Genomic DNA, 27,550 nt, shown 5'->3' on the forward strand with positions numbered 1-27,550 from the left:
AATCTTAATGTCTGATGCAAGTTAAAAAGTAAATAAAAAACCACAATCTATTTCCTTATTGCATACTGCTTTATTTCCACAGAGGCAAACGAATAGTAAATCTTTATAAGTGGGAATTAGACAGATGGGAAATAGGAAAAGCTCCTTTACCCTTCCACATAAAATTCCTAGTTTGGAGGGATAAGTTGGTAATTACTTGCACAAGTTTACAACTGTTATCTTACTGTGCAATGAGATTTAACATGAACTGGACAGAGCCAACAGTTCCACATAGTTCTGTTCTTTTATGAGCTTATTAAATTTTTCTACATAATCAATCAGCCATTATAAAATGAATCCAGTAAGCAACTGATCCAACTGGATACAATTTGTTGACTGGGAGAGAAATTGCCAAAAAATATTCAAATCGGAGTCATTTCCCCCTTCATTACCAATATTAAAACATATTGTTAGGACAAACATGAAGAAAAATTGCATTACTGAAATGAAAATCTCATGAAACTCCACAAAAGGTTTTATTATGGAGGTTTTAGTAAGAACCTTGAACAAAGCCTGAATGGATGTGATTAACGATCCAATTAAAACACTTGGGTGGAGTAGCTGAGCTCTAGGAAGGTGCTTTAGAACTGCTTCTGAAAAAGCAGAAAAGCCTTTCAAAGGGAAACAGGAAAAATCCTTCTGTCAGCACTGTGCCAGACTTCCTGAACCACAAACCCTCAATTTCTTGCCTGTGCTTCCCCACACAAATATTGCTAAAGCAGACTTCTGTAGATTTTATAAATAATTAGCTATACAAAATATGATAAACTTGACTAGTCAATCACATTGTCAGTACATTGGAGAAGAACCTAGTAATCTGTAATATGACTAGCACAATGACTCTTACTCTTTGGGAATGAGAAGTTGACAGTAAAGCAGAATCTGACTGTAAGCTCCTTGGGGCAGGGATCTGTCTATTTGTCTTTAAGCATCTAACACACTTTGGGGTACAAAAATAATAAATATGTTATTCAGCAATTGTGGGTCTTGGAAAGATAGGGAAAATTGCTCGAGGACAGCAGCATAAACACACTTATTTCTTACCTCCTAAAAAACCCTCCAAACCTATTCTGAGAGCAGACACAGCTCAGTTTTTAATGTCCCATCTGAAGAGTGCCTATTATTCAGAGTACCAGCCATTCTGAACTGTATAGGTGCATCTTCCTTTCTGAACTCACTTTGTGGGGCCCTACCTGGAAAAGAGGCCTGTCCTCTGAGCCCACAAATCACCCGGGGGGGGGGGGGCGTGTACCCCCCAAGGCCCCTCACCCTACCGCCGTGCCGCCCCCGTACACTCCCTACTCCCCCTTACACCCTTCACCGCCCCCGTGTACCCCCCAAGGCCCCTCCTCTACCGCCGTGCTGCCCCGTACACCCTCTACGCCCCCCGCTATCATGCTCCCCTGTGCCCTCTTCCCGCCCTGGTGACACAAAACTGGCCCCTCTCTCCCAAGGCCGCCCCGCACCCCTGCCCATGGCTGCTCTCTGGCCACAGCGGGACAAAGGGAGCAGCTGGGGAGGGCGGTGTCGGGGGCGATCCCTCAGGCCAAGCCACCCCGCTGACTCACCTGGGGCTGAGCCACTCTCTCAGCACCGGGGCCTCCGCCAGACTCCGCCCGTCTCCATCCTCCCCCGGCTGCGGCGGCTGCCCCGGGCGCCTGGCTCAGCGACCGATGGCCCAAGTCCGAAGGGGGGTTTCAAACTGCGCCACAACACCCGGCGACAATTCCCTTGAGGCCCGGCTTCCTCCGTGTCACCGCGACTGGGACAGCCGGTTCCCCAGCTGCTGACATTTCCCTTTGGCCAATCGCTCGCCGTCCAACAACGTCATCGACCGACGCCCAGCCGGGCCGCACGGGCTTCTGGGTAGGCCGACTCCGGCGCCGCTGAACTACATATCCCAGGAGGCATTGCGGCTGCCTCTGCCCCAGCTGCTATCCCTACTTCCGTTAGGAGTAGCGCGCGCGCGCGTTGGGAAATGGAACGTTACCCCAGCCGCGCTCAGTTCGGTGGTGCTGCTGCTGCGCAGAGAGGAGGCGCGGGAAGGGACGGTCGCTCCTGCTGCGGGTTAGTGCGGGGACCAAGGCTCCCAGCTTCTAATGCCTCTGCGCCAGGCCACCATGCACAGGTAACGCGGCGGCCGGGGGCAGCTGGCATGCTCGGGGTGGGCTGCACTGGGTGTTGCAGAGGGAAGGAGTGAGTGGTGGTAGTTGCCGCTCAAAGCATAGGCTGCTGCTGTGTTGCACTGGGCTTTGTTATCCGTTTGTCTACGCGATGTTAGATCCCTAACGCTGCGGTATATTGTACGTGCTTCTGCCCCTTCCACCTCTACCCAGGAGATGGGAAACCGCATCTGCATCCCCCAAGGCTACGGGTAGTTAATAGCAGGTAGCCATGTGATTTTGGCGGAAATCTGAGCGGGGCTGAGCTATGGGGGCCAATAGCCTGGATGGTGGTGACTTGGAGAGGTGTGTATGTGTGTAGTATTGTCCAAAATACAGTGATCCTGTAACAAACCCGTGTTCACAGAGGAGTTTGCAGTTTTTACTGTGCTGTAGTTGTGACCATTTGGAACTTTATAGCAGTAGTGCAGCTAGATTCCCCTCTGTTTCGAAGACACAGGCCCTACTGATTGAGCTAAAACAGAATCTCCATTAGTGGATAGCAGTGTGGACATAACCGAGTAGTTCTGATTATCTACACAGTGTAGGGCAGAGACCTACAGCTATTGGCCAGTTCATTATAGTTCCCTCTATAAATGAAACATGTTTTCAAGCATCTGAGGTTAAGTGAGTTCATACTCATTGTTGACGGTTGTGTCTTTGGCCCTCTGGGTCTTCACGGATGTCACTTTGCATCACACTATGGCTACTTAGAACTTCATGGTGATAATAGGACCAAAATGGAGAATAAATGCCTATCATTTGTGCTAACTGAGAGTCTCTGTTAGCAGTACAAGGCCTGTGATACACACTTTGAGCAGTGCTGACTCTATACAGTAAGTGATAAGGGTACATCTACGCACTAACTAGTTCACTGCAGTATTTCAAAGTGCTGTACAAACACTGTAATCTTTAATTCCCCTGGGAGGTAGATAAGTAATCACTATTCTATAGGTGAGGAAATTGAAGCAAAAGAGCTTAAAAATAGATGTCCATTTCAGAGGCAGGATTAGAATTCAATTTCTTGACTCTCAGTTCTTTATTCAAATCACCAGATCTCTCACTTGACTATAGATTGTAAACTGCACAGAGTTCACATTAGGTGGATGAAGCTATTCTGGCAATGAAAGATGGAGAAGACCTGTTAGATCATTCATTGTAACCCCAGCCATTGCAGGACTTTCTTCCAGTTATTTGTGCAGTCTCATTGTAATAGACCCAAACAAATAGATTTCCACCAATTTCTTTGGCACACTATTCTGAAGCATGATAATAATGTGCAGTATTCTAACTCACCACAGAGGCAATATCTCTGCTTTGTTGCTGTTGACTAGAATCCCATCCCTTTGTGATGACACTGTTCAAAATTGTAATATTTTTTTTGCAACCATATCGTGCTGCAAAGTCATTTTCTGATTTACTCGTCACCCTAAGTGGGTCCATTTCAGCATTTCTGCTTCCCAGGTTACTTCTTTCCATTAAGTATGTGTGTTTCAGACTATTTCCCCCACAGAGTATCACATAAATCTGTTCAGTTTGATCCTTATGTGTATCCCAGGTCTGGAGGTGTTGTAAAGCCCTATAGGATTTTTGAATGCTATAGAAGTACAAAGCATTGTTATTGATTTTTCACTGAATTGTATTGCTTATCGTAGGGGGTGTAGGTGCAGCCACCTGTGCCATTTTGTGTTGTCTTTCTATATACTTCTAATTCCGACATTTGGTGTTGGAGTGGATGAGTGTGACTTGTGCTGTTCCTGCAGGAGACATCTCCAGGAAATCCCAGCTGCAGACAGCAATGTTTCCACAAGCTTCACATGGTCATGGGACCCCACCAAGACATCAGAGCTACTCTCCGGCATGGGAGTGTCTGTCCTTAAGAAAGAGAAGCTGGGCAGTGAGAACACCCCTCAGGAGCTGCTAGTGTCTCTTTATCCTCCTCAGAAACGACAGAAAGTGAAAGAGAAGGACAAGGACTTTGTGATTGCACGCAGGCCTAGGCTGCTCCGAGAGACAGAGTCAGGTAGAGTAACAGCAGCCCAGGCTTGTAACAATGATAATGACTGAGGTCAGGTACTGCAAATCACTAATAGTTTAGTTGCTTCTTACAAAGTTTGATGTCTCGGAGCAGACTCTAGTCCAGGGATCGGCAAACTTTTGGGCCCAAAGGCCACATTGGGGTTGCAAAACTGTATGGAGGGCCGAAAACGGAAAGCTGTGCCTCCCTAAACAGCCTTGCCCTGCCCCCATCTGACCTCTCCCACTTCCCATCCCCTGACTGCTCCCCTCAGAACCCCCGACCCATCCAACCCCCCCTGCTCCTTGTCCCCTAACCCCCGGCCCCTAACTGTCCCCCGGGACACCACCCCCTATCCAACCTTCCCTGTCCCCTGACTGCCCCAACCCCTATCCACACTCCTGACCCCGACAGGCCCCCTGCGACTCCCTCACTTATCCAATCCCCCGTCCCCCTACTGCCCCTCCACCCCATCCAATTGCCCCCGGGACCCCCTGCCTCTTATCCAACTCCCCGGCCCCCTTACCATGCTGTTTAGAGCAGCATGTCTGGCCGCCGTGCCACCCGGCCAGAGCCAAACATGCTGCCCTGCAGGAGTGCGCTGCCTGTGCAGCGGCGTAGCTACGGGGGAGGGTTGCACAGCTGGGGAGGGACCGGGGGCTAGCCTCCCCGGCTGGGAGCTCAAGGGCTGGGCATGATGGTCCCGTGGGCTGGATGTGGCCCACGGGCCATAGTTTGCCCACCTCTGCTCTAGTCCCTGGATCTAGTGAATTATGGGAGGTAAAAAAGAAAGAGACTTGAAAGAAACACACACAAGTTTGACTTTCCCCTCCCACATCGAGACGAGCCTGTATGCCCTCAAGAGAGAGTTACTGTTAGGAAGTGGTTGATGGGGAAGGATAGCTCAGTGGTTTGAGCATTGGCCTGCTAAACCCAGGGTTGTGAGTTCAATCCTTGAGGGGGCCATTTAGGGATCTGGGACAAAAATCTGTCTGGGGATTGGTCCTGCTTTGAGCAGGGGGTTGGACTAGATGACCTCCTGAGGTCTCTTCCAATCCTAATATTCTATTACTCTATTGCTTCCTTAAAGGAGACCTGTGAATGGATAGTATTTTATCATATCTGGAGAAAATATTTCCCATGGGTCATAGAGACTGATAGCTACTATGTAGCCCATCATTTCTTCTAATCTGTTTTCTTCAATAAGGATTAAATAGGATTTTGGATTTCGCCCATTTCCCAGATCTGTAGTTACAGCAGTTTTGGCCAACAGAGGGTGGATTAAAAAGAGATCAACTCAGATAGATTCAGAAACATCTTTCCAGCAACAGATTATACTATCTGAAGACCTCTGATCTAAACGTCACAAGAGATGAATATTCTCAGGGCCTTCATAAGATCTCAGTTTGAGTCTCCTCCTTACCATCTAGTAACTTACTAATGCTTATGACTTTCTTTATGGTATTCTGGTGAGTTTACACGGGCTGTTTTTTGAACTGCCACTCTTCTCATTTATGCCCAACCTGACAAATATTTCTTTTCAGATAAATTTGTGATCTGGGAAGTGCTGGCTGGGGTTCCTATCTAAAATGTACAGTCTCCCATCCCATTTAGGGAATCCCTTCTTCCTTTGTTCCACAGACCCAGGAGCAGTAACAGCATTTTCTAGATATACGTAGTTCCTTGAAAATGTACTTGCTTAAGAAAAGAATGCTTGGATATTAGGAAGGTGAAATAGCTCAAAAAAGCAATATCACAATATGTATTAGGGGCTGTAGTCAGGAGAGTCATGAATTTTAAGAAGGGCTAATTGCACAAGAGAAAGATTCTGGTTTTGGAACCCTTCACACACTTTCTCAGAACACGATGGGTTGGACAAACAGGCTTCAGAAGATAAATGTGGGACAGTGCTGTTGGCAGCTATTTTTGCACCTACGCACACAGCACCTTTCCACTTTCCTTAAGGAAATGTAAGTACCGAAGTAGTGGACTAGTGTATCCATAGATCAACAAGGAAATGAAGTGGTGATGGTAGGGCAGGGAATTTTTCTGTTGTCTTTAATATTTTTGTTTAATGGCAAAACTGTTGAAATGTCTAATCCAGTGGTCTCCAAACTTCTTTGATTGCGCACCCCTATCAGTAAAAAAATTTTGAGCACACACCCGCTGCCACGCCGACTCTACCATTTTTGCCGAAGCAAAAAAAAAAAAGACGCTCAGACTCCTACCCGAACTGAAGATGAAGCACTTTGGAGACCACTGGTCTAATCAGTGGACAAAAATGAATCAGATCTATGTAAAACCTGTTAACTGTTTTCTTAAAGGTATTTCTTGGGATGCACTGCCAGATGAATTGCTATTGGGGATCTTTGCATACTTACCCCTAGCTGACCTGCTAAAAGTTTCCCAGATTTGCAAGAGGTGGCAACGCCTAGCGTGAGTATTGCTTTTTACTTGTAGGTGTTGCGAACGGTGTTGCTTTTTAAAGGTTGTTAAATGGTCTCATTCGCATCTTGATGCATTTGGGCTGTGCCCATAGCTAATTTAAAGCCTCTGCTCTCTTCCAGCCCTCCCAATAATGAAACCTGGGGTCATGATCACTTTCTCTCTCTCTCTCTCTGAGCTCTTCTATCATGCACCCACCCGTTCCATTCATTAATTCCAGACTCCTATCTTCCCCCAAATTCCTTACAGCTTGCTTCCCACTAAACAAATAATGCCCCTTTCCCACAGAGTTCCAGTACTTGCAGGAGACTGCAGTCTCCCAGCCACACTTCTCCACTTGGACCCTCTACTTCTTGCTTCCCTTCTCTGGGAAAAGCAGCAAAAGTTCCAACTTCCCTGCTCTCCTGTTCCCTCTTCTTGGGACCAATGGAACCCCAATTCAGTTGAGCAAAATTTCTGCTCTCCTTGGGTCTTCAATCCCTGTCAAATATTGCAGAGAGTTTCATACAGTATCTTGGCTCTTCATATTCAGGAATACAAATGTGCTTTGCAGTCAGATCAGTGAGAAATCTCAGTAATGTTTGTAAAAAGAACAGGAGTACTTGTGGCACCTTAGAGACTAACAAATTTACAAACAAATAAGCTTATGCTCAAATAAATTTATTAGTCTCTAAGGTGCCACAAGTACTCCTGTTCTTTTTGCGTTTACAGACTAACACGGCTGCTACTCTGAAACCGGTCAGTAATGTTTGTATAAGTAAATCCTTGCTGAGTTGATTTCCTTGTTTTGCACATTAATTTATAATATTAAAAGCTGTTGATGGCAGTGTCCTTTGCTTTGGCCTTCGATTACTTACTAACAATCAAACTCCTTTCCTCCCTAGGTTTGATGAATCGCTCTGGCTGACACTTGATCTGACTGGTAAAAATCTGCTGCCAGGAGTGATTGGGCAGTTGCTCCCTGTAGGTGTAACTGTATTCCGTTGTCCAAGATCCTGTATTGGGAAACCACTGTTTAAAAACAACCGGTAAGGCTGTCACCATCTCTTGGTGCCCTGGAACAAAGTCTCCCTTTCAGTTTTTCATATAGTTCAACCAATCTCTTTGATTTAGCATCTCTGGTTGTCACACTTGTGGCATCTATAAATTTTAGAATGGCGGCATCATGGAGCAGGGAATAAGGCACTGGGCTGAATATCAGGGGAAGTGCATTCTGTTCTTACTTGATTCAGAATTGTTCAAGAACTGATTAACACAATCTTGAGAAGTATAGTCTACTGCCGTTATTCAGTAAAAAAAATTTTTTTTTTTAGAACCAAGAACTACTGACCACTGAAGTATATTTCTATGCAAAGTTAAAGGAAATATGATTTAACTCTAGCATAAACAGAGATATTATTATGAGTCTTAAAGATTTGTATGCCTCAAAGTAAATAGAATTTTGCAGTTTTGGTAACCAGCTTAGTAATATTGATGGATCAGACATGCATTAAAGCATATATATATTTTATGCATTCACTTGTGGTATACAAATACAGTATACTATCTCAATTTTAGAAAAACGTTAAAATCCATTTTGTATTGTCTGCCTTTCTCCTCTTTAGACCTCTTAGAGTGCAACATATGGACATGTCCAACTGCACAATAAATGTTGCAGATCTCCATACTGTTCTTTGTCGTTGTGATCGACTACAGAACCTCAGCTTGGAAGGACTGGTGCTTTCTGATGATATCATTAGGTGAGTGGGCATGTTCAGAAGTGTAAGGTTCCTGCATCTCAGGACCACGGGCACCCCCTTTGGTGGCATCAGGGAATCAGCGCTCATGCCTGGTTAGTCTATCAGGCATCCTAGCTTGCAGCTGAGCAAGTAGCAGCTTAGGTCTCCTGAATGAGGGCCGAGCAAGTCAACAGTCAGTGGCTCTGGCCTTCTGACCTAAGGGTTAGCACTCATCCAGCCCAAAGTGGGGGGTTGGAGACAGGGGAACCCGGACCCACCCTGCTCCACCAGGTCCTAGCCCAGGACGCTAGAAATGACAGGTGATTCCATTGTGGGGTTGCTGGGAGTACGTGGGGTCAATGTCTCTGTTCCTTCGGCTACTTCCTACCAGCATCTTGTGGGGCTGCTCTATGGCCACCAGGGCCTGGTTCCCCCTCTCCTTGTCAGACGGTCCACTTTCCACTCCCTAGTTGGGTTTCTCAGTCTTCCAGGGTAGCAGTTTGCCTTCCCTCCAAGCTGGCTCTGGAGGGTCATCACTTGCCACAGCCAGTTGTGGGCTCTGCTAACTGTTTGGCTCCCTGGGACAGACGTCTTGCTCCTTCCCTGGTCTTGCTCTAACTGAGCTGCTGGGCCCTGTTCTTATACTACATGTCCCGCCCCCGCACTTTCTGCGAGAGAGAGACGGGACGGGGTTAGCTGAGCGCAACAGGGTGAGTTAACCTCCTCTGTGCTGGAATGAGGCCACTCCGCCTCATTGCAAGAAGTATTCAATAACTTTTATTGATATGCCTTCTTGTATGCAGAAGGCTCCCCAGGCAACTTACAAATGTAGGCTCTCATCTTGTAAATAGCACAGACTTCAGCAAGGACACACTTGTGCCTATGCAGACCCTTGAACCCATCTATTTACAGGATTGAGGCTTATTTTACAAATGGGATAATTGCTTTATCCGTCACAAAAATGCAGCCACCTCTGTGGTGAAACATGGCAGCTGTTTAACAGCACATAGTAACAGGAAGAGTAGAGGAACATTAAAACTGCAAGGAAACATTCAATTAGGCAGAATGTAAATATCCAAATAGGAATTTGGCCAGGACCGTAGGGGTTATAGCCCTCTTCAAGTGTATGATTTATCCAGTACACTAATGCAGCAGGTAAACAGTTACAGAACTTCTATTTAACTGTTAAATTGAAAACCTAGGGTTCACTAGGCCAGTGGTTCTCAAACTTTTGTACTGGTGACCCCTTTCACATAGCAAGCCTCTGAGTGCAACCCCCCTTATAAATTAAAAACACTTCAAAATATATTTAACACCATTATAAATGCTGGCTGCAAAGCAGGGTTTGGGATGGAGGCTGATAGCTCGCGACCCCCTCTCCTCCCATGTAATAACCTTGTGACCCCCTGAGGGGTCCCGACCCCCAGTTTGAGAACCCCTGCACTAGGCAAAGATTGTACAAATGTATCTTTACTAAATTAAGGCCATCCTGAGCCTGGAACTTTAAATTATGAAAACAAATTATAAAATTGATCCCAGGAGAGATGTGAAAGCATTCTGACTCTCCATCTGTGGTCTTTACAGAAGCATCGCTCAGAATTCCAGTTTGGTGCGATTAAATCTCTCTGGATGTTCTGAATTTTCTGCAGAAGCATTGGAGATAATGTTGATCAGCTGTTCTGGGTAAGACAGAATTAATTTATGCACTTGTTGATATTCCTGGGAGAAATGATCATCTGAGCACCCCACTGGCATGTGTGTATAACTTTTATGAACTATAATTTGTGTTCTTGAACATCTAAATAGGGTATTTTTCTTTGCTGAAGATTCAGATAATTCATGTTTTTGTTAAACTTCTCTTCCTTAAAGAAGGGTACATTTATCTGAAAAGGAAAAAAAAAAAGTTTGCATGAGGATATTCAAAAACAGACATAATTAAAGTTGATTTCCTTATTGAAAGAGCAACAAGTCAAACTCGGTCAACATGAAAGTGTGTCTTTAAAAATTGTGAAATGGCATCTGATGAGCCCCCTTTACACAAAGTGTGCAGCTTTGATAGTAGAAAAGATCACGTGATGTTAAAAGATGTTAAAATAATCCTTCAGACACATAGAGACGTTCTAATGCTGATGTAGTACCGTTATAAAAATTTGACAGCTTGTGGAGACTAACGTTCTGTGATCTGCCAACGTGAAGAAGGATGGTCTGTTCTTAAGGCACTGAACTGGGACTTGGGAGATCTGTGGCAGAAAATGAATCCAGAGTTCTTGTGTAATGTTGGCGAAACTACTTAATGCAAAGGCAAGCTTAAAATGTACTGCGGGTTTAAACATACTTCCTCAGTTATACCGTGCAAGTTGTGTAAATAAAACCTTAATCTCTATGCCACAATTTGCAGTCTGTAAAATGGGAATATTTTCTTTGTTTTATAGATTGTCCCTGTTTAGGACCGTGACTGTCTGTTTACTACACGTATATGCACTGCTTAGCAGAATGAGGTCCTGATCTTTGGTTGGGACCTCTAGGCCAGTGGTTCTCAATCTTATTGGGCTCAGGACCCATTTGTAAATGTTTATGGCCTGTCGTGACCCAGTAAATAGTCTGGGGATGAAGCCCCCAGGGGTGGCTTCAGTCAGATCCTGCACCCTGGGAGGGAGAGGGGGGGAAGCTAGGTTCTGCCTGGCACTCACTCCATAGTGGCAGCTCCTACAGCTGCTGTGCTGGGGGTCTGGCTGGGCTTGGCTCTGCGTTCTAGGCATTGCAACCTCCGGAGTTGCAGCGCTGCTCAGGTTTGGCCACGCCTCCCTGACTAGACCAAATTTGTGTGAGTAGAGTTGTGACCTGGCTCATGGGGTTTCAGTGCCACTCACTCAAATTTGGCCTTCTCAGACTCCCGTCATCATGACAATTGGGCCAAATCTTAGTGGCACTGGGACCCCAGAGGTTGCAGTGCCTGGAGCAAGGTGGCGAGCCCGGCCAGCCCCAGGGGACAGGAGCTGCCACGGGACCCTTCGAAACATTCTGATGAGCCAATTTTGGGTCCCGATCCACAGGTTGAGGAAACGCTGCTTTAGGTGGTGCTATATTTTGATAGTAAGTAACAGGACTAGTGCCACACAGCATGTCACGGGGGCTTGGTGTGTTAAGTGGGAGCTGCCCCTGTTTGCCCAGTGTGGGATTGACACACCCAGTCACAAGGTTGTCGAGATTCCTTGTTGTGCCAAATGATCACGATCAAGGGCTCCAGGACCCCTGTTGAGGCAGAGCAAACAAGCAGTCTGTGGTTTTCCTGGCTGAGGCAAACACAAGCAGTTGGGACTCTGATCCTTTGGGTAGGGCAGAGCAAACAATCGGTTTATATTGGAAGACCATGGTAGCCACATCTAGTGGCAAGAGTGGGGCAGGAGGACCCAGGCCTACCCTACTTCACCGGGTTCCGACCGAGGGCCCTGTGAAGCTGGTAAACTCTCTATACAGGGTTCAAGTATCCGCTCCTAACAGATTCCCTGGGTCTCTTCCTACCATAAAGCCCATCTTGGGCATCTCCTCGGCTGGCAGCAGCTCGGTGTCTCTGCAGTCAGCTGGTCATCCACAGCATAGTCCAGATCCATGGAGAGTCAATGGTTCCTCTGCAGGAGCCTGCAGCACACCTCCTTCCTCTTCTTTCACCAACGCCGATTGAGCTGAGCTGCCTCCTTTTATCTGTCCCCTCCACCTGGACCATGCGCAGCAGAGGTGAGGGGGCCTGGTCTCCTGGGCCCATAATACTTGGTCAGTCCCTGTTGGCCCAGTGCGGGGTTGATACATCGTGTACATTTCTTTGCCTCGCCAATATGTTTTTAACTCTGTCCTAAGTCACTGTAGGATGAGAGGGTGACTCATTTCTTTGACCTACGTTGAGACAATCAAAAAAAAATGGTCAGGAGCAGTGGTTATTTATTTGCAATCTGGTAGCACCCACAATGTACAAAACATTGTCCACACAAAGGAGTACACAGTCCCTGCCCCAAGGAGCTTACAGTCTAAGACAAGCAACTTGTGAAGGGTTGAAGAGGGTTGTAGTCAAAACATGTATGATATTTCTGTACATTATAAAAAATAGACACAAACTAAATCAGATGGCCAATTAATAATAGATAGGTTAAGGAGCAAATAGCTGTATTTTTCTTCTTTAAAGGTGGACTCTTATCCGTTAGGAACCAGACTATGGTAGATAGCCCACTTCACAGCAACAACAAATGATGATTACTTTGCCATTGCTGGCTTGATGCATTTTGACAACCAAGATGCTCTTTATTCCATTATTATTCCTCTGTGCCATCTATTTAATCTGATCTCTTGAAATTTGGGGTCATTAATGAAGAAACTTGATGGTATATATCTCATGTACAGTTTGATATATATGGTATTTGAATAGTATGTGGATGCTTTTAAGGCCAAACCTATGTTTCTGCAGTGCTTCCAAATGGATGTATTTTTATTTGTGCATAGATTAGAAGAGCTAAACTTGTCCTGGTGTGACTTCACAACTGATCACATTAAAGCAGCAGTCAACCACATTTCTGCAAATGTAACCCAACTAAATTTTAGCGGATACAGACAAAGTCTACAGATATCAGGTAAATAGCAGCACTGAGAACTGGTGTTCTAGTGGAATGATATGTGGAACCTTAATTAAGTGTAGCTGTGATTGTTTAACTGTTTGCATCTTCTCTTGGTCTGTCAGACCCAGAGTATTGATTTCAAATGCAATGGTGCTTTTGCCCCCATGAGGGTGTGCTTTATGTTGTACAATTCATAAAACAAAACATTAACCCTAAAACTTAACCTGCATTATTGCTAATGTTTGTACATGAGCTCTGAAACACTGATAACCACTTTATTATATTATTATTAATGCTTAATGGCACTTAGACGCAACAATCAGGAATCTGAGCCCCACTGGGCTCATTGCTGTACACACATAATGAAAAGGTGGTCCCTGTTTTACAGAGCTTACAATTAAAGGCAATCAAACAATACAATTTTTAGTCATGAGGAAAGAACTTAGAAATTACAAAACTTTGATTTACACAGGAAAAACTTCAGGTATCCAAAAAACCCAGTCGCTACAAAGATGAGTGTGTTCTACATGATGGAAATTGTGTAGTGGTTTTCAGTTGCATGAATGAGTTTTGGAGTGCTTCAGAATGCCTGTAAACCTAGTACATTTCTCCTATTAAGAGAATAGTGACTAAATGCAAATGTTTTTCTGGCTGGTACATTAAAAGCTCTTTTATCTGGCACTTCACCAACCGGCAAACTCTATAAACCGGCATTTCTGATCTGCACTGAAAGTCCGGTTTATAGTGCGGTTGGTGCGGGGCTGGCAGAGGACGGGCGCGGGATGTGCTGTGGGATGCACTCTGGGACGGGGTTTGGGGCAGGGGAGGGGGCTCAGGATGTTGGATGGGGGGGGGGTGCTCACCTCCAGCGGCTCCATACAAGCAGATCCCCATCCCCACTATTGCTGGCGGAGGTGCGTCCAGACGGCTCTGCAGGCATGCTACCTCTGTCCCTGCTCTCGAGTCCCCGAGCGCGGACTCCACGGCGCCCAGCCCATTGCCTGGGAACCACGGCCAGTGGGAGCTGTGGGGGGGCGGCACCCGCAGACTGAGGCAATGTGCCTGCTTGCAGAGCTGTCTGGCCATGCTTCCGCCAGGAGTAGCAGGGACAAGGAGCCGCTGGAGGTGCGTGCCCTCCCATCTGGCACCCCGAGCCCCCTCTCACACCCCAACCCCGTTCCAAGCTCCCTCACGGACCCAAGCTCCTTCCTAGAGCCTGTGTCCCGCAGCTCCTCCCACGCCCCTGCCCTGCACCCGCCCCGCACTCCAAAACCCTCCCTCTGAGTTAACCGGCATTTTTAATTTACCGGCATCCCCCATTCCCCCAGCATGCCGGTTAAAAAAGCTTTTACTGTATATTGATAGAGCAAATGGCATTTCAGGGGCACTTTTTTTTTTTTTTTTTTTTTTTTTTTTTTTTTGACAAAGCTAAGACAATTTAAATCCTTTAAGGATCTACACTGGACAACAGTAGGTGAAAAAGATTTGGTATATGTTTCAAGTGCAATACAAATGTTCTTTAAAACAAGTGCAACCTTTTGTCAAGAACTCACGTTGGTAGAAAACATGGAACTTACTCCATGTTAGCAGTGAATGATTAGCGGTGAATAATTCAAACCACATGCAACTTTAAAAGGTAGCTTTTACTGGTCAGGAAAAGCTGTAATATTGCTGGGAAAAAATGCCTGGCTGATTTATGTACATTTGTTTTGGTTTTTTTCCCCCTTCCAGATATCAAGACATTGGTGACAAGATGCCCTTATCTCATCCAGTTAGATTTAAGGTAAAAAACTGTATCAGAAACTCTTCAGCAGTCCTGAATCCAAACAGTATAAAGACATCTTTGCCCCTACTCCATTCAGGGTACAACTTCTGTCTCTCTGGGGCCACAGCACAGAATCTGCCCCTGTGCATCTGGGTTTGTGCTAGCATAAGCCAGAGGAACCTGTGAGTGATCGATATCTACATACATTTTCACCAGGCTCATCTCTGTTGTTTCTGAGCACCTTCAGGCAAGATCTTCTCTCTCTTTCCCCCTTTTCTCTCCCCCAAACCTAGCACAGATGTCACTCCTTGGAAGATTTATTTCTTTGCTAAATTTCAGGGTTCATCTGGGTCTGTTCTGATCAGGTTCTTAAACTGTACCCATGGTTTCCTGTTTGCTGTAGTACTGACTATCACAATATGCTGGGATTTTCTTAATGGTAATTCTTGCCCCCTCTTTGCCTCCCCAATCACATTGAGGCCGGCTCCAACATTTTGAAGGTATTCTGCTCAAACTTTACCCCCAAAAAAATTCCTTGAGACAGAAATTGTTCCCAGAAAGTTTCTGAAACTCACCTTTTGGGCTGAGAGTTCTGAGTGTGAAAACAGAAACCAGTTTGTGATGTTACTATAGAGTTTGCTTACTTTGATACTGAGCAAGTTCGATAATAAAGGGGGGAAAAATACATAGCATTTAGTACAAGATCACATCTAAAACTTGTTTTAACATAGGTGAATTTATTTGAGAATTGGTTATGCACCTCCCTCTCTTCCCTTTGCCGCCTCCAGCTGTCTGATCAGTTGTGCTATAACCTTTAGGCTAGGTTCACTCATAGGTCCCTGTAGCTTTTGCTGGCAGAAATCTAGATGCATAGGCAGCAGATTCTGTGCTGGAGCCCCCCAAGAAGATAGAAATTGCAGCCTGAACGGGGTAGAGGCAAAGGTATCTTAAGCTGCCTTTGTGCTACTTGGGTTCAGGGCTCTTCTCACTTGGGGCAGCTGCCAATGAGCTGCACCGCTACCGAGATTCCCTGTAGTGCTGTGGGCACATGCTGTATGCCAGGGTTGACTGTCAAGAGAAATGCTATGAAGTCTTGAAGTTAATAGCGGACTTAAGGTACACTAACTTCCAGATGAGAAAATGGTGGCCTTATATATCAGATCTCAGTGTATTAAGTGCTGCTGACTGTAAGTCATAGGGGGTATACAGCTTGACAGTACCTTCATGGGTAATATGCTAGTTACTGAGACAAGAAAAAATACTTTTCTGGAAGGGATAAGCTAAACACATTTACCCCCAGGGGAATTCTGCACCACTGCACGCAGAATTCATGTCCCCACTGGCAGAAAATGAGGGGGAAGCTGAGTGGGGGCAGTGGTGGAGATGCCCAGGGGAGAGGCAAAGCATGGGGGGCACACGGTGTCACATGCCACTGACGCCCCGCTCCCAATTGCTGAGAGCACAGAGCTGTCCAGCTGAAGGAGAGTGCTGTTGAGCTCTGCTGATTCTGCAGCTAGACACCACCTTCTTGGTCCTAGTGCTGGTCATGCCCCCCTTCTGCATGCTGGAGAACCATCCTGTTTTCTGTACAAGAGTGAAGGCCCACAGTGGGGCAGGGTAAGGAGGGTGGTGGAAATAGGGGAAGGGTGGTGGGGTAGGGAGAAGAGGCAGTAGGGAAGGAGGGGGTGGGTGGGAAGGAAGGACACAGGCCAGTAGGGAGGGGCAATGGGATGGGGAAGAGAAGGGTGGTAAGTGGGAGCCAAGCATGTGGCGTCCCCCCAGCAGCAGCTCAGGCTCCTCAGTTAAGTAGGCCTAGCGACCCCTACCTCAGATTCCCCAACCAGCTGCATACAGACCTCCACCCCACCAAGCCCCATTTCCCCCAGGATCTGGACCCCACTGAGCCCCAATTTCCTCCCCCAACCTAACCTCTTTCACCTGTACCCCCTGCAGAGTCCCATTTCCCCTGTACCCAGAACCCCCCAACAAGCCCTTGTGCATCCATCTCTCCCGTTTCCCCCCCCCGCCCGCCCCTGTACTGGATTCCTCTGCTGAGCCATCTGCATCGAGATTGCCCCACACAGAACCCTCTCACCCCACATACCCACATTAAGCCCTTCCACGCTTGGATTGCACCAGGCTGAGCCTGCTTGCCCGACACCTGGATCGGAGACCAGGGCTGGGTGTGCATGCGAGAGACTGTTCCTCTCTTTTGCTATCTTGGTGCACCTGATATGGAGAGATAGGGCCTTGGTGTGTCAGGGTCAGGTGCAGCCTTACTGCTGACTCCATTTCCAGGTGGGACTGCAGGGTGATCTCCCACCTCCATGCAGCCCGTCGCCTGTGCTCCCCACTGCCATGCTGGCCAATAAAATATACAGAATTTTGCAAACATTTAAAATAGACTGCAGAATTTTTATTTTTTTGGTGCAGAATTCCCTCAGGAGTAATACCTGTCATGCATTTGTAACATGATTATGAAATGTTAGTGTAATTTGAGTTTTTGCCATATCAACTAAACACTGGTTAGAACTCTTGACATGTAGAGCAATTTCCTTTTGTGACCTAACTTCCTGTGCCAAAACAGCTTCCTGCAAAACAAGCTATTGCTTCCCTCCCCCTGCCCCCCAAAAAAGATAGAAACTGGTGATAAATTTCTAATATGTGAGGAAGAAAACATGTTAAATTTGAAAATAATTAATAAGCTGGTAAAAGTTTTTGAAGGCAGATAAGTGTTTAATGTGTACAAAACTTTTCTCCCTGAATTTCAGAAACACTTGAAACTTTGCTTCTATTGTGTTCTTGAAAAGGAATGTTTTAATCCTACTTTTGTATATCACCTTTATTACAGTGACAGTGCAATGTTGAAGCCTGAATGTTTTCAATATTTTCATCAGCTCATCTGCCTACAGCATTTGTCTCTTAGTAGATGTTATCAGATATCTCCTGCTGACTTACTGTGAGTAATGTCTTACACCCGTTATAGTTGTTTACTATTAAAACTGAATTAAAAGGTGATCTGAAATACTTAATAAAAACTGCTCAAGATCCTGAACTTCTGTATAGACTTAAACTGCAAATAATATCTTTAAAAACAAGAGGAAGACTTGAACTAAGAGGCAGAACGGAGCTGATGATTACTGGGTCTCTGCTGGGGTCAGCAAAAATCTATGAAGTGTCTGTCACATTTCCCTCTAGTGGTGGTGCATGCACATGACAACCTACTACTGCTATCAGTGAATGCATTAGCTCAAGTGCCATAGGTCTGTGCTGTGGATTTAAAGGTTCCAGCTCTGCTGGTTGAACCATGTGGGTGTAAATATGATTCCAATAGAGTTCCTGGGTGTTTTTTTTCCTTCCAAGTTCACCTTTTATACTGAGGAAGTTAAAGAATATTAAGGTTCAAAGTAAAAAACTCAGTCAGGAATTGCCCAAATTAAGGTTGCCTATATAACCTTAATTAGCCTTCCTTGTGTGTGTATGCATTGAGGGAATCTAATTACATGTACTGTGTACATGACAGAGGACCCCTGTCTCATTGAGTGCACAGCATGGATGGTACTCTGAGCAACTAAATCACTATTTTGTTTTATTCTCATTGTGGCCCTATGCCTTACTTAATGCACATCATTCAAACACTGCTCTGAATATAAAATTCATTTCCTTACAGGCTTTTCTATGATGCTCATTACTACACTATTGGAATGTTTCACAAACTATGAATTTATTTGCACAAAACCTCTGAAAGATATGAGGGTATTATCTCCATTTTACAGATGGATAACTCAGGCATAGAGGGGCAGATTTAAAAATATTTAGCTGCCTAACACTCATTGAAAATTTCACTGGGCACCTAAATATCTTTAAAAATGTGGCCCCAAAAGATTAAGGTCAGAAGTGTCCACTAATGGGTGCCAAATCTGACACTTAAGACCTGATTTTTTTTTTCTTCAGAGTACTTATTATATATCTTTTTACATGGTCAAATCACTGCGCTCATTGACTTGGTTACAGCTGTGAGTGCATAGCATTTTTGCAAAGCAGACACCAGAGTCTCGCATTGGGCACTCAGAAAATGACACCGGCGACCACCTGTGAAAAGTTTGGTTTCAGTGACTTACTCAGCATCTCATAGAAACTCTGTTGCAGAGGCAGAGAGAGACCATTTTTTCTTTTTGCAGTACCCTTCCTCATTCACTACACACCTTCAAAAACTTCTGAGGCCACAGCCTCGTTCACTACACAACCCTGATTCTTCCCTCAGACCAGGAACATCCTGTGAACTGAATGAGGCAAGAGTCATGGAGAAAAGTAGTATGCAGTCATCTATTTAAAGACTGACATAATAGATGAATTAAAGTTGCATAGGCAACCTTAACTTTGGCATTTCCTAACTTCTGAGTGCTTGATTTTGCAACCTGAACATATTTTAACTTAGTTTTTTGTGTAATACAAAATTACGGTTGTCAAACTGACCAAAAAATCAGCATGGTTCTGACATCAGTGGAGCTATCCTAGTTCCATTTACACCATCTGAGGATCTGCCCTATAAAGTTAACTACAGGTGAAACTTGTTGTTTTGCCCTATAATTCTAAAGCATTTTGGGTTTTAGTTCAAATATATGATGAGCCATATTGGTGTTCTTAGATGGGTATTAAAGAAAGTTATGCTTTGAGTGTTTAAAAACTCCATATTAAATCAGAAGCTGTTCATGCTAACACAACTTTGCTGTGTGACCTTGGGCAAATCAATTAGCTGTACTTCCTCCGTCCATAAAATGGGAACATCTGTCTCATGGTGGTCCGTGAGGATTTTTAGTAAAGGGAGCAGTTTTCAAAGGTGCCAAGTGCAGTTTGGCATCTTACTCTTAATGACTTTCAGTAGGAGATGGGTGCCTGTCATTTAAAAATCTCTTCCCAAGACATGTTATTCTCTGGTGGAAGACGTTATAGAAGTGCAAGGATCAGATTACACTGATCTGAGATTCCTTCAGTACTTTTATATATAATGGAGACACTTAAGGATGACTGGTGAAACATTTTACTCTTTCAGTCTGTTACTGGGTCAGCTATGTCAATGTTAGTGTCACTTTTCTCAGTAGTAGTGAGAAGGGACTAAGTGTGAAAGCTTATCACAGACTAATAGCTCTGTAACTATTTACATATCCCTTTTAAGAGGATTAGGTGGCTGAGCTGAAGGAATTTTAAAACTCAGATTATTTGCTCAGTAGTACAGAGCTACTGCAGCCTCTGTCTAGGAAGGGGCTGTTGAAGTAGAATATCCTTAAGGAAATTATTCATTAAGCCATTTCTATTTTCTAAACACCAAGATAGATTCCCTCCTTACCTAGGGCCCACAAAAAATTGTGAACAATAATATTTAGTAAAACAAAACATTAAATGATTGGATGCATAATAATATAAAACTTGTTGAAACAATGTATTTACAATAAAATTCTGTTTGACAAAGTTTAAAAATGAGAACTTGCAATGGATCTATATCAGTTCCTAAACCTAGGCTGTTAAAATGGGAGTTGGAAGACCTGTAACACTGGTATAGTGGTGGGGCTATGGGATAACTCTGTAGTGTTTGTTCCTTCTCATGAATCCATCTGTCCCTGACTGTACTTGCAAATACACATTTAAATGATAGCTGGGCAAACACAAGGAACTTGGTCTGTATGACCAGTTCAGACATCACCACAAATTCCATTCTGCTGATCCCTTGTCCAGACTGTAATCTCAACCCTGTTACTGCCACTACCACTTTATCTGGCCTGTTGCCATAACCCTTCAATCCTTTCAAAACACCACCACAAAAATCACATACCTTGTCCACCCCAGAGTCTGGTTATCTTTTGCCCTGTGTTATCAGGATTAAGCTCCTTATCCGCTCCTTCCTGAGCATTCACAGTTTGATTCTTGTCTATCTCTGTTCTCACTTGTAAAGGACTTAGCACACCATTGACGATAAATAAGAGACTATTCCATACTGTGAAAAATAGGTAATCATTAACTAAGATTATTAAAAGTATTTAAGGAGGTGACTGATGTGTAGGATTTACCATTTTGGCACAATTTGCTCCACTTATTCTGAATGTTGATTTTAATAGTCCATTGCTATTGCAGAGACACTAAATAAACAAACCAACCATGTCCTGCAATAACCTAGCATGTGTGAGACTCATAGGTTATGAATAAAGTTACTGACATTTCATTGCACTTAAATTCCTATTTCTCTATTCATGCTGGTTTGGCAATTGAATTTCTTACTGAATGACCAGAACAGAGCATAAAGTTTCAATTAAGTATATTTAAAATCAGGGATTTTTTTTAAGATAGGAACAAATTTTTATCCAAAATACTATTTTCCAGACTTTTCATGAAAGAAATTGTACTATTCAGTTTGGGTAAAAGGTTTAAGGCATTTTTGCAGCCTACTGATCTGCTTGTTTTGTTTCTCCCCTTTTAGTGAGCTTGGTGAAATTCCCACACTAAAGACTCTTCAAGTTTTTGGAATAGTGACTGACAATTCCCTACAGCTCCTAAAAGAAACGCTTCCCCACATAAAGATCAATTGTTCGCATTTTACAACCATTGCACGGCCAACTGTTGGCAGCAAAAAGAACCAGGAGATCTGGGGCATCAAATGCAGACTGACACTGAGAAATCCCAGTGGTTTGTGATGCAGCGTTTGCTGGATATTTCCTTTTGTTGTCACCAAGCGTGGTCTGCTTCATCAAGAAACCCAAACACTGGAGCATCACTCTAGTTGTTCTTGTAAAAAGTGTTTTAACTTGGTCTTGTGCTATAATTTACTTTCATAAGTATATTTTTATATTGTCCTTCTCTTACTGTGTCCAGAAATCCAATCAGGTATGAGTAATTGTAAGCATTTTAAAAGTCAATCTTGCTTTTGCAAAAACCTTTCTAAAAGCAAGTGACTCTTGCAATTGTGCTAAACATGATTAAGTTAGAAAGTTTGGTAATAAATAGTGCAGCTGGTCTAGTTATTTGTCAAAGGTGCTTCTGTAATATTTTTCCAAATACATAGCTTTGGGTAAGGCCCTTGCAAAGTAGAGATGTTGTGTCATCAGGGAACTGTTTTACTTCATTACTACTCAGTACTTTCCTGACGGTTTCAGATTTTAGAGCTCAGAATGAGTAAGGGCATTAAGTCTATTTAAACTCTTAGCACCAAATATTCCATCTTGTTCAGTTATCTGCTTTCTTCAGGGGGGAAAGAGGGAGAAATAAACCATGGCGTTGGACACCAAATTCACTGAACCCTCTTAATGCAATAGGTGCCGTGAGAGCCATACAAAAGGAGCTATGAGAAAGCTGAATCGGATACTAGTTACAAGGCAGTAGAACAGAGCTACAGTGCATTTTTTCCAACAATTACAGAAGTGTGACTCTCAGTGTTTCAAAATGACCATGCTGAGGAGTTTAAAACTTGAAAACCCTTTGCAAGTTTGTGAAACCAAGGATCTCACCTGTCAGGGTGAAGTTTATTAGGTATTTTAGTCTGACTTACATTCCAGGTCTGTGCCACTTAATCAGCATTTTTCTTCTGATTTGTGATTTCCACAGTTTCTAAAGATGCATTATTAATGCAAGAATCTCTTCATAGGTAAGCTTAGTAGGTTTCTGTTTATATAGCCCTGTATTCACATCCCTTGAGACTCTGCAGGGCTAAGGAGCAGTAAAGAGGGAAATACACAGAACTCCAGAGCTCTTCAGGGCAAGTAATGTAAGGGGTCACTGGGATTTAAATAGACATCAAGCGTTCCACAGTGCAGAAGCAGCAGTCTTGCAGATATGCTTGCTATAGCCGAGGGAGATATAAGTCACCACAGATTCCCTTAGCTTCTACAATGCAGAAAGTGTGGCAAACTAAGTTTCTAGGCTCTGTTGTCCCAGTTCTTGTATTTTAAAGAAACCTGCCCAAAACTTAGCAACTTTGATGGCAGTTCAGGAGAGAAAAATATGAAAGTATAGAAATGAACAACTAGATAACTATTCAAGCCTATAAAAGGGGAAAGGATAGATAGGTGGCTGAGGCATGGGAGTAAGCCTTAGATCTGGTTCTTTGTGCTTCTGTTCACCATCTGTAAAATGGCTGTAGTAAATCCCTATGTTTGAGGTGCTGAGAATAAGTTTATTCATGACTGAGGTGGTTAGACAGAAAGGTGCCAAGGCCATAAGGTTACCTACAGAAAAATGTATGTATAGTAGACCATAAGTTACAAACTGACTGGTCAACTACACACCTCATTTGGAACCGCAAGTACGCAATCAGGCAGTAGCAGAGATGGGGAAAAAAGTACAGTGCTGTGTTAAAACTTTCCCTTTTTATTTTAGTGGGGTTTTTTTGTTTGTTTTTTATTAAAGATTTGAGGTAAGAAAACTTGTGCTCTTCATTTAAGTTAAAATTAGCATTTTTCTTTTGCATAATGCAGTTTCAAAGTTATATTAAATCAAAGTTCAGTTGTAAACTTTTGAAAGAACTACTATGTTTTGTTCAGATTTATGAACAACCTCTAGTCCCAAGATGTTCGTAACTGAGATTCTACTGTATAACCATAAAGTAGTTTCAGTAATAGAACATGTGCTGATAACAGGGAAAGAGGACCTGAGTTTTTCCTTTTCCCCCACCCTTGTTCCCTTGGGGGGTGGAGCAGCTGACAAATTTCCAGCAGGTTTAAACATTTATGTAGCAATTCACATATCCTGGGTATCATTAACTGTGCTGGCACTTTAAGCAGCTAGCAGACATCGAGCCCACTCTAAGTCTTCCTGGATACTCATTTCTATATCACACCAATCTGGTAATAGATTCACCATAGTTTGTCAGCCTTTTGCTGTAACGCTCAATTAAGTCTCACTTCTGAATTTATACTTGTAACCAGTGTGACAAGATATGGCACTCAACACCTTCTATCTGTGCCTGGCCCCAGTAGGGAGTTTAAAAAAACAACAACCACCCTCTCCAACTAGCAACCGAACCCTACCTCACAGGACCATCCAGTCTACTAGAGATGGCTATTGCTAATCAGTTTTACATGGAAGGTGATCAAGTGCTATAGTGAGGGGCAGAAGTATAAAACATTAAGGGTACATCTACACTTAACACTACAGCTGCACTGCTGTAACACCTATGCTGACAGGAGGGATTCTCCTATTGGTGTAGATAATCCACCTCCCCAAGAGGCCATAGCTACATCAGTGGAAGAATTCTTCTGTCAACCTAGTGCTACACCAGCTTAACTACACCACTCAGGGGCTTTTTCACACCTTTAAGTGATATAGTTATGCCAATCTAATTTTCTAGTGTAGACCAGGCCTAAGATATGCTCTCTCTCATCTGATGACTCTTAACCCATTCAAAAGTCATTAAATATCTCCAGCTGGAGATGAATCACTTATTTAGGTATGGAATTAGACCCTTTATTATCACATATAACGGTGTGGGGTAGTGTTGACTGGAAGTAATAGTGCCAATCTGTTGCTTTCATTCAGAATATTTCTCCCACTTGACATCTTGCTCTGAGTTTACTGACAGCCCCGTTTTTACATATCTAAGCAGCCTGACATTTTTAAAATACCTTGCATGAATAAGGTCTTCATAGCATGGGATCCTAAAGACTTAACTTATAATTAATTATAAAGACAAAGGCATTAAGGGGTGAAGTGTTCTCTGCATAACTTGATACATTTAAAAAACCTCCTCTTAGGTTCAGCACAGTTGCATATGTTTCATAGTTTAGGAAACTACAACAAAACTAAAGTTGATAAGTAGTAAATCTAGATCAAGTGAAAGTCTTTAAGCTTGGAATACAGAAGAGTATTGTAACTTGTATTTCTCTCCATAAATATTGTAATAGCAAAAGCTACAGCATTTCACTGTTGTACCCCAATAAACTAATTTTTAAAAAATTATCAAACCTCTTGCTGTGGTGACAGGAAAGTAACTTGAAAAATATCACTTGTGGAATGGGAAATGTTTATATGCACTTGAAGTGCACTAAAAGCTACAGCTATGGATGAGTGTGCTTGGACTACACTCTTACTCTAGGACTGTCTTATTTGAAGACTTTCACAACATGCTACTGTGTTCACCAAGATCAGGACGGTGCAAATCTGTCATCCAGTTAAGATGCAAAAACCTACTTTAACTGAGCTTTTCCACACCATCACCAAGGGATGGGGGGGAAATGGAACATGCGAGAAAAACTGAAGTCCATACAGCTTGAAGTGAGGTACAAGTCTGTACACTAAAATTAAACTCCTAGCACAGTGATGGAATAGAAAATGCTTTAAATCCTGTCCAAATTAAATATTTAAGATGAATAAGATATGTTGGGAAGAGTCAACATGAGTATTGTAAAAGGAAATCATGCCTCACCCATTAGAATTCTTTAAGGGTATCAAGCATGTGGACAAGGGTAATCTAGTGTACTTCGACTTTCAGAAGGCCTTCACTGAGGTCCCACCTCAAAGGCTCTTAAGCAAAAACAAGTAGTCCTGGGATAGAGGGAAGGTCCTTATGGATCAGTAAGGATCTGTACTGTTCAACATATTCATAAATGATCTGGAAAAGGGAGTAAACAGTAAGGTGGCAAAGTTTAGACCATACAAAATTACTCAAGATAGTCAAGTCAAAAGCAGACTTCAAAAAGTTAAAGGGATCCCACAAAACTGGGTCACAAAAAGGCAGATGAAATTCAGTGTTGATAAAAATGGAGTAATTCATGTTGGAAAACAGACTGCATTTTTGTATATATAGTTGGGATTCATTTAGCACTTACCACTCAAGAAAGATCCTGGATATCATGGGTAAGTTCCCTGAAAACATCCACTCAACGTGCAGTAGCAGTCACAAAAGCTAACGTTAGGAACTATTAGGAAAGGGATAGACAACACAGTAAATATAAGCCACTATATAAATCCATGGTATGCCCACACATTGAATACTGTGTGCAGTTCTAGTCAACTCATCTCATAAAAGATATAAGAATTGAAAAAGGTGCAGAGAAGTTCAACAATGATTAAAAAGGCATGGGACAGCTTCCATAAGGAGAGATTAAAAAAAAAACTAATACTGTTCAGCTTAGAAAAGAAATGACGGGGGAGGGGGGGGCAAGAAATGTCTATAAAATCATGAATGCTGTGGAGACAGTAAATAGGGAATTTATCCCTTCATATAAACACAAGAACAAGGGGGTCAGCCAATTAAATTAATAGCCAGCAGGTTTAAAACAAACATAAGGAAGTACTTCTTCACACAACAGACAATCAACCTGTGGGACTCGTTGCCAGGATGGTATGAAGGCCAAAAGTATAACTGGATTAAAAAAGAATCAGATAAGTACATGGAGGATAGATCCATTAATGGCTATTAGCCAAGATGGTCAGGGACACAACTCCATGCTCTGGCTATCCCTAAACTTCTGACTGCCAGAATCTGGGCCTGGACAATAAGGGATGGATCATTCAATAATTGCCTGGTACTGTGCATTCTCTCTGAGGCATCTGGCACTGCCCACTGTCAAAGACAGTATACTGGGCTAGATGGACCACTGGTCTGACCCAAGATGGCCATTCATATGTCAACAATAAATCTAGCTCTCATTATATAGACAAGTGTGTAAAGATAGTTTAATTGTTTGGGGAAGAAAAGATTCAGTACTATTAATTAGGTAGATATAAATCAAGCAAAGCTTGCTGTAACCATAGTAGTAGCTTACAGGAAATCCTGAAACATTTATAACAAGGAGTCCTTGTGGCACCTTAGAGACTAACAAATTTATTTGGGCATAAGCTTTCGTGGGCTAGAACCCACTTCATCAGATGCATGGAGTGGAAAATACAGTAGCAGGTATATATATACACACCTAGTACATGAAAAGATGGGAGTTGCCTTCCCAAGTGTGTGTGTGTGGGGGGGGAGGGGGGTGATCAGTCTAACAAGACAATTCAATTAACAGTAGAATACCAAGGGAGGAAAAATCACTTTTGTAGTGTCACAGCAAACCTGGTGGCTTGACTTTGTCCTCACCCACAACTATTTCAGATTTGGGGACAATTTATACCTTCAAGTCAGCAGGACTGCTATGGGAACCCGCATAGCCCCACAGTATGCCAACATTTTTATGGTTAACTTAGAACAACCCTTCCTCAGCTCTCGTCCCCTAACGCCCCTACTCTGCTTGCGCTACATTGATGATATCTTCATCATCTGGACTCGGGGGAAGGAGGCTCTTGAGGAATTCCACCAGGATTTCAACAATTTCCACCCCACCATCAACCTCAGCCTGGACCAGTCCACACAAGAGATCCACCTCCTAGACATAGCTAACAAGCGATGGTCACATAAACACCACCCTATTCCGGAAACCTACTGACCGCTATACTTGCCTACATGCCTCCTGCTTTCATCGAGACCACATCACACGATTCATTGTCTACAGTCAAGCTCTAAGGGTATGTCTACACTACGAAATTACTCTGATTTTACAGAAGTCGATTTTTGGGAACAGATTGTATAAAGTCGAGTGAATGAGTCCACACTAAGCACATTAATTCGGTGGTGTGTGTCCATAGTACCGTGGCAAGCATCGACATTCCAAGCGGTGCACTGTGGTAGCTATCTCACAGTTCCCGCAGTCCCTGCTGCCCATTGGAATTCTGGGTTGAGCTCCCAATGCCTGATGGCCAAAAATTTGTCGCGGGTGGTTATGGGTAAATGTCTTCAGTCAAGCCTCCCTCTGCCAAGCAATGACAGAATCATTTTGCGC

At 43.6% G+C, this 27,550-nt stretch overlaps 2 protein-coding genes and 1 long non-coding RNA gene across 3 annotated transcripts in view; 1 reads left to right on the forward strand and 2 right to left on the reverse strand.

The window, feature by feature from the left end:
* LMBRD2 (LMBR1 domain containing 2) overlaps positions 1-1,866 on the reverse strand; it is a 50,643-nt gene extending 48,777 nt beyond the window's left edge. Inside the window, exon 1 of the mRNA XM_034773634.1 lies at positions 1,608-1,866. The gene's annotated coding sequence lies outside the window, so the exon portion shown is untranslated. The remainder of the gene's footprint in view (positions 1-1,607) is intronic.
* A 133-nt stretch (positions 1,867-1,999) lies between these two features.
* On the forward strand, positions 2,000-24,692 carry SKP2 (S-phase kinase associated protein 2). The gene is made up of 10 exons (XM_034774159.1): positions 2,000-2,167; positions 3,965-4,224; positions 6,543-6,654; positions 7,548-7,691; positions 8,268-8,402; positions 9,966-10,064; positions 12,873-13,000; positions 14,717-14,768; positions 17,602-17,709; positions 21,223-24,692. The coding sequence occupies exons 1-10, from the start codon at positions 2,139-2,141 to the stop codon at positions 21,434-21,436; spliced, it is 1,281 nt and encodes a 426-aa protein (XP_034630050.1). The 5' UTR covers positions 2,000-2,138; the 3' UTR covers positions 21,437-24,692.
* LOC117879166 lies at positions 10,067-26,149 on the reverse strand. The gene is made up of 4 exons (XR_004646193.1): positions 25,562-26,149; positions 25,159-25,344; positions 11,904-12,272; positions 10,067-10,264 (listed from the first exon to the last, which is right to left on the reverse strand). It is a non-coding gene; the product is annotated as an uncharacterized LOC117879166 (long non-coding RNA).
* Positions 26,150-27,550: the final 1,401 nt, after the last annotated feature.

The sequence above is a fragment of the Trachemys scripta genome, chromosome 6, assembly GCF_013100865.1.
Source record: "Trachemys scripta elegans isolate TJP31775 chromosome 6, CAS_Tse_1.0, whole genome shotgun sequence".
NCBI lineage: Eukaryota > Metazoa > Chordata > Testudines > Emydidae > Trachemys > Trachemys scripta.

Coding starts and splice junctions, on each gene's coding strand:
- SKP2 (XM_034774159.1), top strand. CDS start 2,139: ATGCCTCTGCGCCAGGCCACCATGCACAG. Junction 7,692..8,267: donor CCACTGTTTAAAAACAACCG/GTAAGGCTGTCA, acceptor TCTCCTCTTTAG/ACCTCTTAGAGTGCAACATA. Junction 10,065..12,872: donor ATGTTGATCAGCTGTTCTGG/GTAAGACAGAAT, acceptor ATTTGTGCATAG/ATTAGAAGAGCTAAACTTGT.